Below are 15993 nucleotides of genomic sequence, written 5' to 3' on the forward strand. Positions count from 1 at the left end.
TCAGCCGTGACAGCCGTGGCAGCAGCGAGCCTGCAGCCAAGAAACGGACTGTACCAGAGCCAGCTGTGGGCGGATAAAGGCTCCCGTCTCGCCCCTTAAAGGATCAAAGTGCTGGGGAAATGCGTGAAGATGTAAGAAGAGCGATCTTGCTGTGGACGGGGTGGATGCGGAGAAGGCGGTGTGTAGGGGACGCCGAGCCCTGCCAAGTGCCTTCACAGCAGCATCCCCCGGGGACAAACCCCTCCCTGCGTGCCCATCCCGGCCTCATTTCCCTGCTCACCATTGTCCTCCCTCCTCTTTCCCCCAAGAAGGCTGCCTGGCCTCCTCCTCAGCTTTGGGGAGAGGAGCAGGGTGATAACTGTGCGATAACTGCCTGCAGCTGAGCCCCAGCGCTGCTGCTGCACTGCTGTCGCTGCCCTGCCTGATGCCTTCGGCACAGGACATCGTTAGGCAAATGTGCGTGGCCCACATGCCCAAACAGAAAGCAAGGATGTGAATTCTGAGCTAAAATTAGGCTATCTGGAAGTGTGTTCGACTGTTTCCTCCCTGTGCTGTTGTATCACAGGAGTTAGTAATACCTAAAACATCCACCTGGTTTTGATACCACCCTTTGCCATACAAACCACCAGCTGCCTGACAGCAAACACATGGCAGCGTGCACAAAGAAGCCTTTCTCCCATCTCCTTGCGGTCTACATAGAAAGAAGAAAATGGGGCATGACGACACGAGAGGCTGGGGTGCTGCTGGCTGTTCCTGCAGCCTGAGTTTTGGCTGCAGCCCGATGCTCTGTGCAAGCTCTTCCCCTGCAAGCAGTGCATCCCTCCAGCTAGCCATTGAGTATGGCCTCTCCCTTTACAAGCAGGAGGGCAGCTTAAAAGCTGGGTTTAGCAACTGATCCGTCTGTATTAGACGCTCTCTGCTCTGTCCCTAAGAAAACAGACCGCAGTGCGCGTGAAAGCCGATGTGCGCCGGGCGTCTCATTAGTTCCATATGATAAGGGCTTCGTGCTGCAGCAAGTTGTTGAAAGGTTTTTATATTTAGCTCTGGAATTTCACTGCCTGCGCCCCTGCCCCAGATGCTGTGTGTTAATCTCCTGTTTACACCTCCAGGCTGACGCTGGGTAAACCCCTGGGGGAAGGCTGCTTTGGGCAAGTGGTCATGGCCGAAGCGGTGGGGATTGACAAAGACCGGCCGAAAGAAGCAGTGACTGTGGCCGTGAAGATGCTGAAAGGTAAGAATATTGGCCGAGCAGGGTCCGAGGCTGCTTTTAGCCATGAAAAGTTTCCTTTGCGGCATCTGAGCTCTGTCATTGTAGGGGGGTCAGAGTGCACATAGCTGACCTCAGCCTTCGGTGGTTTGCGGTGTAAATCTGGGCTCTTGACAGCCTGTTTATCTTTAGCCGCGAGTATTTGGATGTATTGGCATCGTGTGGGTCTCCCTGCTTTTAGCTGAGTTAATCGCAGCAGCAGTCCTTGCGTAGATCCTAGAGTAGGTGGTTGGGGTCTTTTTGCTTTGAATTTAATTATAAAGCTTTTAGGAAAGGCATGATTATTAAGGGTTGATAGTTAAAGACAGCATTTTTATGTCATGTATTACTGACTCTTAACATATGACTGAAGAGGCAGTCAGTCCATCAAAGAGGCAGAGATTTTTCATTAGGACATAACACATGACTTTGTATAATGCACAATGTATACTAGGAAACAGATCGCATATTCTACATTTTGAAGCACACACTTCATAGCAGCTGGTGAGCCTTAGAGAAGCTGGCACAATAGAAAATATGAACTGCACCTGTGTCTTGTACAGATGATGCTACAGAAAAGGATCTATCAGACCTGGTATCAGAGATGGAGATGATGAAGATGATTGGAAAGCATAAAAATATCATCAATCTTCTTGGCGCCTGTACGCAGGATGGTGAGTAGAGTAAAGAAAGTAAGCCAGAACTTTCACGCAGGTCTCTGAAACTCATTAATCATCATTTTTCAAGAGTTTTTAAGGAAACAGTCATGCCGTGATGGGATTTTTAGATATTTCCCTAGCTTAGCAGCGATATTTTAACTTCTGTGTCTCATTATATTTGCAGCTTTAATATGAGAAAGGGTACTATATCATATGAAAACTCTAATCCCTTGCTGTAGGGAAAAATGACATTTTACAGTGGCTTTACCCACATCTGTCATTCTGAACTGTCAGTTCTGCTTTTGTGTCCCTCGAATTTGAAATGAGTAATTTTACTCTCTGTAGACCACAGTGTTTTTGTTAAACTGTAATTATGTAATGTAAATAAAGTCATGCAGAAAGGCATGAAAAATCTGGAGATGAGAAAATTTAATGTAACACTTTCACCTTGTTTGAGATCTAGTGATATTTTGCGTCTGGAAATGTCTGCTTTTCATGGCATGGTCTGGAGGGAATAGATGCTGAGTGGGTCAGGATTAAGGTGCCTTCAGTTGCTAATTGTAGCTCTGCCACTATCCTGCTACGTATGTAGCTTTGGCCAGCCACTTAGCAAACTCTGGACTTCCTTTTCATTCAAGTTGTGCTTACTGGTTTTGCAGTTAAACATTTCTTAATTCAGTTCATTTTTTTTTATAGAACACTGGAAGATTTTTTACAGAAAATCGTTTTACCTTTTGACCTTACCCCAGTTTTTCCACGTCTCTGTTTACCCAAAGGTCCACTCTACGTGATTGTAGAATATGCTTCAAAAGGAAACCTGCGTGAGTACCTGCGAGCACGCCGCCCCCCTGGGATGGAGTATTCCTTTGATATTAACAGGGTGCCAGAGGAACAGATGACATTCAAGGACTTGGTATCCTGCACTTACCAGCTGGCAAGAGGCATGGAGTATTTGGCATCACAAAAAGTAGGTAGAACTCAGTAAATAGCGTGCAAAGTACTTGGTGCATATTTATTTTTAAGTTTGGTTTTGTTCCCGTGTTGCTTATGGTCAAGAATTTGCAGGGAGAAGGACCTTTCTCAAACAGGTTGCATAATCCATACAGAAGATCGGTGGGAAAATTCATATGCTTAGTTTTATACCAGTGTTTAACAACATTGCTAAAATGAGGTCTGGAATCAATCATTTAAAGTAAATATTGCATATCTATCTGCACTTTGAGTTCATAAGCACAGGTAATCACTTGGTTATACAAGTCACATTACTCCACCCATGAGACAGTAAGGCATCGTTTGTATTCTGTTTGCAATCAGACCTATCAAATAGGCTCATACGATGATGTAAAATAAATTAATTCAGTTACTGAAAGGGTTTACAGAATGATAATAGGCAGAGTGCAGAAGATCACAAGGTGCCTGGGCAGAAATTGTGAACAGAAGAGGCAAAAATAAGTGGAGTGAACTAGTCACTGTAAATTATGCACTGTACTCGAAGCTGGCCTTTGTCAGGATTAAAAGCTTGTCAAAAGAGTTTATTTATCCTGTCATGTCCCTAGACACTTATTACTTCAGCTTTTCTTCAAACAGTTTTTTCAACCAGTACCTTGATTAAATTACAGTTATGGAACCTTAGCTAGCCCTGTATGCCCATGTAAGCATGCTGTGGCTTGGTGGGCAGGCAACCACACGTACCCTAGGTTGAGTTCGGACCCAGTCTAAACCAGAGCATCAGATGTTGATGCTAAGCATCCCCTGCAAGGTTAGTGGGACTTATACCAATTTCCAGTTGAGTCCACTCGCAAGTATGGGGCTGTTTTTAACCGCAGAGTAGAGCTGACTTTGAGCCTCCAGTCCTGCGGTGTAGAGTCATGAGTTTTTATTGTTTTTCTGCACTTGTAGAGTTTGAGGGTGAGGAGAAAGTCCAATTTTGCTTTTATTCTTTTGTTTGGAAACTAATTCTTAGTGCAGTAAGGTAAACGTGGAGACGTGTGACCCCAGGACAAGCCCCTCTAGTAGAGTAAGCATGAGTATTGTTTTAGGTAAAGCACCTTAGGGTATCTCTTCCTAAGATTAGTGAAACATTTGCCTGGCAATAAGCCATGTCCCAAGGGAAAAAAAAGTTGTTGTGAAAGGGAAAAAATATCTTTCTGGAAAATCTTGAGAAGCTCTGAAGTGCTGTTGAAGGACACTGCAAGGTGTACGCTTACACAAATGCACATGGCAGAATCATTTCATCTGTGGTCCAGTTCCTTTGCAAAAACACCTGATGAGTGCTGTGCTGAACTTGACAAAATGTAAGGCATTGCACAAGGCACGGGGAAGAAGGAAAACAAAGGCAGCACATAGAAAAACTGTGCATTCCAGTTCTTCAGATATCCCACCATTTCTGTTTGTATTTCTCTATTTCTTTTCCCCTTAGGGATCCATTTACTGAGCTGGAATAATAAGAGAGCTAGTCTTCTCACGGTATTTCCAGCGTGCAGGAACTGTGAGAAGGCCAGTGTTCTTGTTATTTCAATCTAATAAAAGGCTCACTGACACTTTTGAAAAAGAACAAAACCCACATAGAGTATCCTCTCAGAATATAATTTTAATATGTGAAAAAGATACGTGGGTGCCTATTCCAGTTTTTGCCTTACAAGCAATTGTACATTGCAAGTGGGATATTGTTTCTAAGGTGGATGGATGCTTTTTAAAATTCTGTTGATGTGTCCTGTCTGACATGCCAGTACAGTGCAAGAGCCACAGGGAAACTTAAGATGCAGACGCTCACCCAGACCATTGAAAAAAGACAGCAAATCACTGGGGCCAGAAAGCTGGCTGTGAAACCTGCCAGACATGGCAATCAATAATGGCACCATTCTGAAGATGGGAGGAGACTCGCTTGCAAAATTGCGGGGTATGAGAAAGCAGAGATACCCCCGAGAGAAGATATGGGTGTTTGGTTCACTTGTTGGACTCATGCACAAATGTTGCATGCTGTTTGAGATGCTCTGCCCACAGCCTGCCGTTCTGGAACAGGAATATGTGCTCTAGATCCTTTGCCACATCTGGCAGTATTGGCAAGATACCTTGGCATCTCAGAGGATGTGTATGTTCTTGTATTTGGGCAAGTGCATTGAGTTTCTAGTGTCTTGGAGCATGTTCTTGTAGGGTTTGAGAACAGGGATAGGGAAGCAGGAAGCCTGGCCGGTGTTATATCTGCTGCCGTAGCATTGTTGACGCTGAATTAGAAGCCTGATTTGACACTGAAAGCATGTGCTGTTGTCTGGTCCTATGTACGTGAAGGCACTGATGAAGCAGTTTTTTCCTGACATCTGCCCTAGGCTGTCCCAGTGAGGACCAGAAACTTTGTAGACTCATTTTACCCCCATACAGGATGAGAGATCTCAGAAAATTGCTGGGGCAAGGTATAATGTGAGAAAAACACTGAGTGTTGTAAAATGTTGTGGTGGGTTTTTTTCAGATTGTTTGTTTTTTTTTGTTTTCTTCTTGTAGTGGTTCAGTCCAGCATGTCTGTGCACATCCTGAAATGAGGAGAACACAAAGAATAAACCAAAATTGATGAGGGAAACAAAAAAAAAAAAAAAGAGAAAAGGCTATTTAACTTGAAAAGAAGTGAAATGTCCTGGGAGGACTCCAAATGCAATGTTTCTCACCATGCCCCTGCTGTGCCACCCTGTATGAACCCTAATAAAGCTGCTAAAACAGGAGTAATACGTAGAGCAGTCACAACTTCCTTTCAGTGTCAGGAATATCAGTTGCAAGTTTTCAGGATAATGCTGACATGAAGGAAAAAATCTGAGCAGATACTGGTTTTGCTTTCAGTATCAGAGCTGTTTAAAAAGCAAACAGTCCAGTGCATATTGTATTTTTTTTTTCAAAATGAAATTGTTGTAGTCTCATGGTTGAAGTAAATATACACACCCTAGACATCTGGCTTTAAATTATATACTGTAGATATATATCTTATTAAGATCTTTCATATTAAAAATGGTTGCACTTACCCAGACCATCAGGTTTTAACCCTGTTGATCGAATATAATTTAAAAGAAGAAACTGTAATGAAAATGCTACAGTACCTGTACCTGGGTATGTGTAATAAAAAGTGGATCTCAAACAGCTTGAAACATTTTGGATCGCCACCCAAAAGCTTTAGCAAAATACGAGGCTTTAAAAATGAGGCTTTTTAAAGAGACTTTTGGTCAGTTGTTCCACCTGGAAGCACTTGGATGGACGTGGATGGGTTGCAGTGGAGTAACTACAACATACTTATTGCATGGGCTTATAGTAAATGTGGCATTCACACCTTGGCATTTGGGTTAAAATCCATAAAAGAGACATGGTTATGGTGTAGAAATAATTACTTTTTTTACAACAGTTTATTTCAGTGGGCATTTTTGTCTTGTCTTTCTTTCCTTCCAGTGTATTCATCGAGACCTAGCTGCGAGAAATGTTTTGGTAACTGAAAACAATGTCATGAAAATAGCAGACTTTGGTTTAGCCAGAGACATCAACAATATAGATTATTATAAAAAGACTACTAATGTAAGTGGATGGTTTTCTTATCTCTGGAAACAAGTGTTTCTTTCAATGTTTCACTCTAAAACTATGGTTATAATCTTAATGGGCTTCTTGCCTGGCAGACTCACTTTTAATCACAGACAGAAAACAGGGATCAAGGACATAAGCATTTCTGTCCCTCTCCTACAGTGATGGATAGTTAAAAGATAAACAAATAGGCTTTATTTTTTATGATTTATTATAATTGCTAGAATATAAGTATTAATTTTCTGTGTCCCTGCCTTCAATCACTTGAAATAAGTGGAAAATTGATTCCAGCTTGTTTTGCACCAGCTCTTGGATCTTGAAAAGCTATGTATAAACAGTGATAGTAGTAACTGTAATAAAAATCCTATTTATGTGTGGTAATGCTGTACTTGCTGTAAAAATACTTATGGCAGTAGTATCAAAGTGGGACTAGAGGCTGAGAAAATGGATTTTTACTTCCCCCCTCTGTGACTATTTTTAACCTTTTAACTATTGTTTAACCTGTACCAAATCAAGGAGACAAAGTTTCAGATGGGAACTTTGCAGAACTCTTTCAGTTCTTCAGACTTTGTTAATAGTAAATAGTATTTATACAAAATACTAATTAATCATCTTATGTGGTTCATCTATGAAAAATAAGCAGTCAGCTATTAATGGCATTTTAATGGTAATATCTGTCTGCATCATTCCAAAAGGCAGAGAAACCAGGTATGAGTTTGTTGGTGCTGGAGGAAATTTGAACCCACTTCATATCAAATTTGGTGCGACTCTTGGGCCCTGAGCAGAGTTTTTTTACAAAGCAACAGGTAGTTGTGGCTGCAAGCTTTGGGCCACTACAGAAAGTGGAAAGGAAAATGAAATTCTTGGGTTGAATGGTCAGCTTCTTGTTTTTCAGAGGTTTAGTGTGTTGTACTTTAATGTGGAATGGAATGGAATGATTTTTCCACTTTGATCTGCTTATCCTATGATTCTACTTGCAAACAGTATGGGAACATTTTTGGAGCTTTCAGTGTTTTTAATTTTATCGTCAGCGTTATATCCATTTTCCTTAATTATCTGCTCTTTTTTGCCCGTTTGATTTGATTCTTTTTTCCCTGAAAGTTTTAAAGGTAAACTGTTTGCATCAGTAAACTGATCCCTGAGAACTGATTAATATTTAAAAAAAAAATTCAGTGTTGAAATCATCCGGCAAATTGCTTCAATTTTACTTTTTTTTCCCTTCCCCTCCAAATGTACAGGGACGACTTCCAGTAAAGTGGATGGCTCCAGAAGCTCTGTTTGACAGAGTTTACACGCATCAAAGTGATGTGTAAGTAGTTTTATTTGAGTGCTTTTTGGGGGGCAGGTGGGGAAGCTGGTTTGTATTTGTTAAAGTTTGGGATATTTTGAAAATGTATTTCCCTGCTGTCCTTTACCTTTAAGTGTTTTCATTCTGTTTCACATATTAATAGATGGAACAGGACTTGCCCTTAGAAAGTGAGGATTTTATGGTAGACTGCTAACCAGTGCTCTGTTACTAATCTGCCCAGCTTCAAAGCACATGAAAGGTGGAAAATGCTAACCTCCTTCTGTCAGTGCGGAAGTTTCCCCCCTTGAACTTATTTACGGATGTGCAGCTACAAAGAGTCTATCTAATTTGCTTGGCTTTTGACATAGTCTGCACTTCCTACAGGTTAAAAAGAGAGAGGGAGGGAGGGAGAGAGAGGAAAGAAAGAAAGAAAGAAAAAAAAAAAAGGAAAAAAAGAAAAAGGAAAGAAAGAAGATCCTGAAAATTTCTTGTCAAAATTTGTGCTAAGACTAGCTACGGTAAAACATAGGCTGGGTTTACCAGAAGAGTTTTCCCTGCTTTTAGAGACGTTGTTGCTTCCCAGCAGTGCTTCACATGTAGTAGGAAATCATTGGACTCTGTTGCTCCAGAATCTTTTAAAGTGTGCGGTGTAGCTGGCTGATGCAACAGCTCAGATTTATTCTGCTTCCCATTAAAGTTCCCTAGGCCCATCCTCGGTGCTTGCACGCGTTACGCTCTAAGATGTGTATTTTTTTTATGCAGTGCAGATGAAGATCTTAAGTTTTTTATTTCTCTGAGAGAAGCTGTTAACCGTAAAGGGCTGGATGCATCCCAGCACAGGTGTAAAAGCTTATGTAAGTCAGCACAGAGTTAAAATAGAAAAGAGCAGCGGGGAGAAAATAAGAGGTGTCTCCTCCTCCTTTAACTTGGATGTTCTTCCCAAGCTGCTCTCTCCTTAAGAAAAGCATTTACTGAGCCTTTTCCTGCCATCTTTATGTTATTTATAAAGGAAACTATATACACACGTTAAGGGTGGATCAAACTTTTGCTTTAAAATAACATCTTGACAAAATATTTAAGTGAATGTGAAGTAAACTGCTTCACTGGTTCAGGACTTGAAGCACACAACAGGCACCGAGCACACGGATTTCAGTGCTGGAGCTGGGAGGCTTTTGGCCCCATGGTGGCTTTGAAGGCAGCTAAGGATAATATTATTGTAAGTGTGTGCAAACAGTTTACTAAAATACACTGCTGCAAAGCTAGCAGAGCTGCAGAGGAGCTCGGGAGCCAGGGCAGGCTTTGTGCTGTGCTCACCTGGCAAAGCAGCCTGCCAGAGAGCCCCTGGCTGCCAGCACGACGTGACGGGGCAGGCGTGGAGGAGGTGGCAAGCAGGCAGGAAAACTGCCTGAAATTAACCCTCCTTCATTTCCTGACAAAAATAAATAACTTTTTTTTTTTTTTTTTAAGAGCAGAATAATGCAAGATACTTTTGTTTTGAACAGCCTGCTTTTTCCAAAATATCCCACCCCATACTGGCAAACCAGCTGAACAGTATGGATGTTCTGTAAATAGCTAAAACTGTGAAGACGTAGTTCTTTGCAGTGGGCCTGGAAACTCAAGTGCTCAGAGCACACCAGACAGAGGCTGAGGATGTGTTTGAGAATGTGCCCGGGTCAGTCTCTATTCCGTGTGCTGCTGATGCACCTGATGTGCTTACAGGTTGATGTCCCGCTCATGGCGTTCAGAGGTGAGCAGATGCATGAAGAGAAGCTTAGAGCTTTTTGAAGAGGTCTTGACAGTCATTGCACCCATTGCAAAAACCTCTTTGTTTTCAGCAGTAAGGCAGATCTACTAATGCAGTTTTCTCTTTGTTTTGTAGATGGTCATTTGGTGTGTTAATGTGGGAGATCTTCACGTTAGGAGGATCACCCTACCCAGGAATCCCAGTGGAGGAACTTTTTAAGCTGCTGAAAGAAGGGCACCGAATGGATAAACCTGCCAACTGCACCAATGAACTGTAAGGACCCTTATTTGCTGTACAAGGACCGAGGGGTGCAAACCGTACTGCAATCACACGTTTCATGTTACCCCCAGCAGAACCTAGCGTTTTCAGAATTGTTGACTCTGACATTGTGGATACGTGTGCATATGGATATATGTGCATGTGTATAGATACATAAAGAAATGGCGTGGAAAGGTCTCCAGGCAATCTTGATAGAGGACAATTCTTTACACACCCTGCTGTATCCCCTTGAAAACAGAAGGGATCATCTACGAGCCACTCTTTGTCAGTATTTTTAACCCTTATTTTTTGTTTTATTTCATTAAACATGAAAATTCTCAAATGGCGCACACACCACTAATCCTGTGTAAGCTACATCAAGCTGTTTTTTTACATAACAAAATGCATTTGGGAACTGCATTAAAAATGCATTATCTACTACTGATGGTGTGAGAGTGCTTTCGCTTTCTAATATTTCAGTATAGCCCTTGACTGTTTTTACTTTTTTCCCCCTCATTTTAATTTCTTCACTTCACAAAGGCTGCAATCCCTAACATGACAAAATATTTAAGCACATGTAATTTAATACCATTGAAATGTCACAGAAGACTACGGAATCAGGTCCACAAAGAGGAAATTTAGACACTGAGCCAAGTAGAGATACAGAAATAGAAATGCACCTTCAAGGGAAGTGACAGCATTGCATGGTTTTGGGAAAGACAGTGGTCCATGTGGAGGGCTGCGGGCTGCTCACTGCCTTACTTGTGATGAAGAACACTGGCTGCATATGAAAAGGCTTATGAGAAGGACGTGTGATTTTAATTAACCCAAGAAAATGTGCATTTCTTACAGCTATATGATGATGAGAGATTGCTGGCATGCTGTGCCTTCACAGAGACCAACTTTTAAACAGTTGGTAGAAGACTTGGATCGGATTCTCACTCTCACAACTAACGAGGTAGGTAAATTGTTTCCCCCCATAAGCTGCTGATCAGGATGAACGGTTCAGGAGACAGATGGAATTTATTCAGTTATGAAATCCTGTTCAAGTTCTCTTCTTGTTCTGTTTGTTGCTGTCCTCCGAGGTTACACGCAGCTAAACTATGCATCCTATGAAATACTCGGTCTCTTGCCATTATGCCTTGGTTTATGTAACAAAACAAACACATCTTTAGAATGTTTTTGTTTATTTCTCTTTGCATCTTTTGATGTATTTAGCGTAGCGGTATCAAGGGAATACACGTGGCAGATTGAGAGGCAGTGTTTATACTTTAACATGAGTTTCATGTGACGGAGAGTTGTTCGTGGTGTTTTTCATTTATCAGCTCAGTCTGATTCCCAGCCGTGATATCTAGGTCAGAAGAGAAGAAATTGTCAATGGCAGATTTCAGATTGTGTGTCTGAGAGTGAATTAGGTTCACTGAGATAGCTCTCAGCAGAGGGAAGAAGAACCCGCAGGGAGCGTGTGAACAGCCATCCAATTATCCAAAGGTCCTGCCTCACACTGCTTCAGGTTGGGGTATATGAATGCAGAAAGGTTTCATTTGAACGGCATTCTTACAGAGGTCTGGAATATTATTAGTTTTAGCAACGAACACGCTGATTAGCGTATTCACCCAGGGATCGGTTCTCTTACCGCTAAATCACACGCACCTTTGAGGAAGATCACAAGTAATGGAAATGTTGATTCTTTTGGTGGATACTTTATGAGAGAAAATCTTGGTGTCCCAGAAATGTGTTACAAATCCCTGTGATTTCTGACAAATGATAATGACAGATAATGGGAGACGGGGACAAGACGCTGCAACAAATTCTTCGACCATTTCAGAACAAATTTTTCATATTTGCTATGACTACAGCACTTCTTTATATAGGGAAAAAAAGTGGAAAATAAGGTTTGGATCATATTATACGTGACACCAACATTAATTTCTGATTTTTCAGAATTGTCAGAAAATAACAACAACAACATTAAATTAAGAGGCTTTAGGAAAGCCTCTTATACGCTACAGAGATGACAGGAGAACCTGAGTAAGAAGATGCCATTTTCTATGAACATCATTTGCCGAGTGTAGCAGGCTTATGTTTGTTTGAATAGATTCTTTGGCTTCAGTAGCAGCTATAAATTTATCTGGATTCTGTTTTTAAGGCTTACTCCAAAAAGTGTCACCTTCAGCAGTGGCTTGGGCATGAGGCAGGAGTACATGCTCCTGACTGAGCCAGCCCCGTAGCTCGTGTACCATTACTGTTTGTTTTCCCCTCATCCAATACCAGCTGAATCTTTTCCTGCCTAATTTATACACGATTTCACAAGGGCAGTTGGCGGTGGGCTGGCTGCCACCACAGAGTGCTTGGTGGCTTGGACTGGATCTGTGTTTGTGAATTCAAGAGGGAGGCTCTGGGCTGCAATTCTAAGCCTGGGAGAGGATATTTCTTCCTCTTGTGTGTTTAACCATCTTGCCTTCCCGATTCTGCATTGCTCGTAGACCTGGAAAGATCTCAAAGGTAACCTGAAAAAGCCTTTAAGGTTATGTAAATTACTTTGGGCTTGAATCGTAGGAAAACAGACTGGAAAAACCTCAGGAACATATCCGGTCCATCTGATCAGTGTGCAGCAGGATGCACTATACGTTTGTCATCCCTGACATGTTTGTGTAACCTGTCCTTAAAGATCTCCAGTGCTGTATTTGTGCATCACCCTGTGACAGTCCCTTGTTCTGTTTCATTACCTTTACCTTTTGAAGTCTTTTTCCTAATATCTAAGCCTTCAACTCAAGATACTGTTTTTGTCCTGTTTACCCTGGATGAAGAAAGCAAACGACTTCACTTTTCTGTGCAGCACACTTGATGTTCCTGAAACCTTGTTATGTTCTTTTGCGCTTTTGCGGTTTTGATACCATGGATTTTGAGTAATCTGCAATTTTGCCGAAGTGCAGCTCCTTCATGCTTTGGTGTGACCGTACTTGTGCTTGTCCACTCCACAGCTGCATCCCCCCCCCCCCCCCCCACCAAATGACACTGTTGGTACAGCATCAGCCTTAAAAACCCTCATCAGCTCTGAAACTGGTCACCCAACAGCATCTACTGAATTTGTGAAAGTGATTATTTTTGCTTAAGACTCTTGCTCTTCACCCTGCTGTATCTTTCCCTCTTCCCCACGTTTCCAGAGTTTCCACCCGCTGTTTCCCAGAACTGTATGAGTAGAAGTCACCAAGAGTCAGCCTCGTGGCTGTTTTTGTATCGGCACCAGGAACCATCCTGATGCTGGGGGCTTCGTATGACCCTTTATGGGACTGTGGCCATTTACATCGGATGGAGAGACTGGAGAGGAGATGAGGGTCCCACTTGGAGTTCTGAACTCATAGCTGGATTAAATTAAGCCTTTTGATATGACAAGCTGTGTCTGCAAGCCCATGAGAAAGCTGTTTCTTTAAATGCTGGAATACTTTCTTCTGTCTGTCTAGAAAGTGCTCGATCATTTCTTGTCACATAAGACTGGGCTGCTCATACATAAATGTATGCCAGGATTGGCCTTGTGGATCTTTGAATGTCCAGGCAGCAAGATAGAAGTAATCATCGATCTGAACTGCTTTCCCTTGCTGCCGACTGTTTTTGTGAGCATTTTAAAACTTCTATTTTTCCTCCCTTTTAAAATGGTGCCCATATTTAAAGAGTAATGTGGTAATGATTGAATTTCTGACTGAGGGAAAAAAAATGTTAACCAAAGAACAAAATTACCCCAAACCTAAGCACAGCAGCATAAAACACTGACTGAGGTGGAAGACTTGTCTCGTCAGTATGATCATAACTTGCGGTTTAGCAAATGAAGAGATTGCATTTAAATGAATGCAGCTGCCTTTAGAAGTTGAAAGAGAAGGAACATTTCAAGGGGAAAAATAACTTTATTCTCCTGCCAAAACTGTTGTTTCTAGCAAAAGAGCCTTAACCCAGAACTTGGATTCAGCAGATATTATTTCCCTTTTTAATGACTGCTTTGGTGATGGCTACTCTTGGATGCAGGCGTGTGCGCGCACACAGAAGAAAATGTAGCATAAAGAAGGCAGATCTAGAGAATTTAATTTTCTTTTTCTTTTAATTCTTTTTTGCACATATGCCACTACATGTTTAAACACAAATTTAATATCACAGAATATAAAACAGATATTTAAACTGACCAAAGGAATATAAAGTTGGACGTATCTTTCCCTCTCCAAATCATTACCATGTGCTAAAGAAAAATGGTTCTATTTAGGATGAAATTTCATTTTTATCATTGCAAGTGAAAAGTCCTCTTTTGATGTGGTTGGCATGTTTATTCCACTGACGCGGCTAATGCGGGTGATGTTGGGCTTCACAAAAGTACTGTGTTATTGGTTTGTGTTTTCTTTCTTTGTTTGAGCTCCTTGTTTCATTAGATATTTCAGCAACAGGCAGTTTTGAATGCAGCTGCATTAAGGAAATGACTGTCATTTTTAACCTGTTCTTTTACCCATTGTGTGATCAAGCCAAGTCTGAGCAGTAGTAACACGCTTCTGCCAGCTTTATGCACTGTTTGAAAATGCAATTTATTTTGTTGCAGGAGTATCTGGACCTCAGTGGACCTCTCGAGCAGTATTCACCTAGCTACCCTGACACAAGGAGTTCGTGTTCTTCAGGTGATGACTCTGTTTTTTCTCCCGATCCAATGCCTTACGAACCTTGTCTTCCCAAGTACCAACACATGAATGGAAGTGTTAAAACATGAAAAGGAATCATATAGAGGAATAAAGAAACAAGAACATCAAGCTACCTACCATATACTAAACAAAACCTTTTCTCCAGGACCTTAATGTTTCTGCTTGTACATATGAAATATGGAAGAACAAAAAAGGAAAAAAAGAAAACTTGGAGGAAAGCAGTCAGATCCTACAGAAGAATCTCATAATTTGCGACTTTTAATAAATATTCCCAACAAAGAAGAATGTTTATGAGCTATATCTAGATACTCATCCCTCTCAATTTTCTGGCTCTCCGTAAGCTGCAACAGACTTTGTACAATGGACAAGTTGGACTTGAGGCAAACTCTGTGTCTGCCTTTCTTGTTTATTTTGTAATATTTGGAGAAAATATATGTTGGCACACACTTACAGAGCACAAATGCAGTATATAGGTGCTGGATGTATGTAAATATATTCAAAATATGTATAAATATATATTATATATATTTACAATGAATTATTTTTTGTATTGATTTAAAAATGGATGTCCCAATCCACCTAGCAAATTAGTCTCTTTTTTTAACAGCTATTTGCTAAATGCTGTTCTTACACAGAATTTCTTAATTTTCACCATCCAAAGGTGGAAAATACTTTGCTTTCAGGGAAAATGGTATATCATTAATTTATTAACTAATTGGTAATGTACAAAACAATTAATCGTTTATAGGGTTGTTGTGTTTTTGTAATTTAAATGGCATTTCTATGCAGGCAGCACAGAGAACTAGTAGATATATTGCTCAGACTTTACTAGTTTTCAGATCTTTTTTTTTTTTTTTAAAGAAATATTTACAGTATATAACTAATTTGGGGAAATTAAACTTTTGATTTATTTGTGTTTAAAAACTGCAGTGTCAAATGATTATTATCAGAACCAAATCCTTTAACAAGAATGTCTTTTATTCTCAATATCTGTCACTTTAACAACTTAACTCTTTAGGCAATGACAAAAAAAAAATCATTTCACAAAAAAAAAAAAAAGAAAAACTTAAAATGGGTTTCTAAAGCAAAGAAAGTCATTAATTTGTCTATAACCATAGCAGAACGTACTTCTCTAAAAGGAGCTGAGCTTCTACCCTGAGTTGCACATGCATCAAATTAACTAGATTTCTCTTCTCTGGGTTGGATAATAGGTTCCAGATCTTTTGGCCTGGATCTCTTGCATTTTAGACTATCCCTCTATTGTAACTTATGTTAAAAAGAGAGAAGTTGTTTATAATGACAATTTGCCATAGAATATCAGCATCTTTTTAAGGGATTAATTCATGCTGACTCCAGTATTTCCTTCTGATCCATTCCATAACAGTAGGTATAGCACTGGCCTCTGCTAAAATATCACTGTTGTTTGTATCTTTGTACGGAAGTCTTGTGTTTTTACTTTCAGAACACTTACACTGATACGGCCATGCAATATGAATGCAAATTACACTGTTTTATGTGTTGTTTTTTTTTTTTTTTTAAATTGGGTAAAAAGTATTAAAATCTGTTAACTT

The 15993-nt window shown here is 40.7% G+C and overlaps 1 protein-coding gene across 13 annotated transcripts in view; it reads left to right on the forward strand.

The window, feature by feature from the left end:
* Positions 1-15277, forward strand: part of FGFR2 (fibroblast growth factor receptor 2) — a 96838-nt gene extending 81561 nt beyond the window's left edge. For all 13 annotated transcript variants that reach the window (XM_067000468.1, XM_067000472.1, XM_067000474.1 and 10 more), the window contains 8 exons: positions 1110-1231; positions 1810-1920; positions 2682-2872; positions 6331-6453; positions 7695-7765; positions 9624-9761; positions 10599-10704; positions 14326-15277. In XM_067000468.1, the coding sequence (XP_066856569.1) occupies positions 1110-1231; positions 1810-1920; positions 2682-2872; positions 6331-6453; positions 7695-7765; positions 9624-9761; positions 10599-10704; positions 14326-14490 (1027 nt within the window). In that variant the 3' untranslated portion in view covers positions 14491-15277. The remainder of the gene's footprint in view (positions 1-1109; positions 1232-1809; positions 1921-2681; positions 2873-6330; positions 6454-7694; positions 7766-9623; positions 9762-10598; positions 10705-14325) is intronic.
* The last annotated feature ends 716 nt before the right edge of the window (positions 15278-15993 follow it).

The sequence above is a fragment of the Anser cygnoides genome, chromosome 7 (genome assembly GCF_040182565.1).
Source record: "Anser cygnoides isolate HZ-2024a breed goose chromosome 7, Taihu_goose_T2T_genome, whole genome shotgun sequence".
Classification (NCBI taxonomy): Eukaryota; Metazoa; Chordata; class Aves; order Anseriformes; family Anatidae; genus Anser; species Anser cygnoides.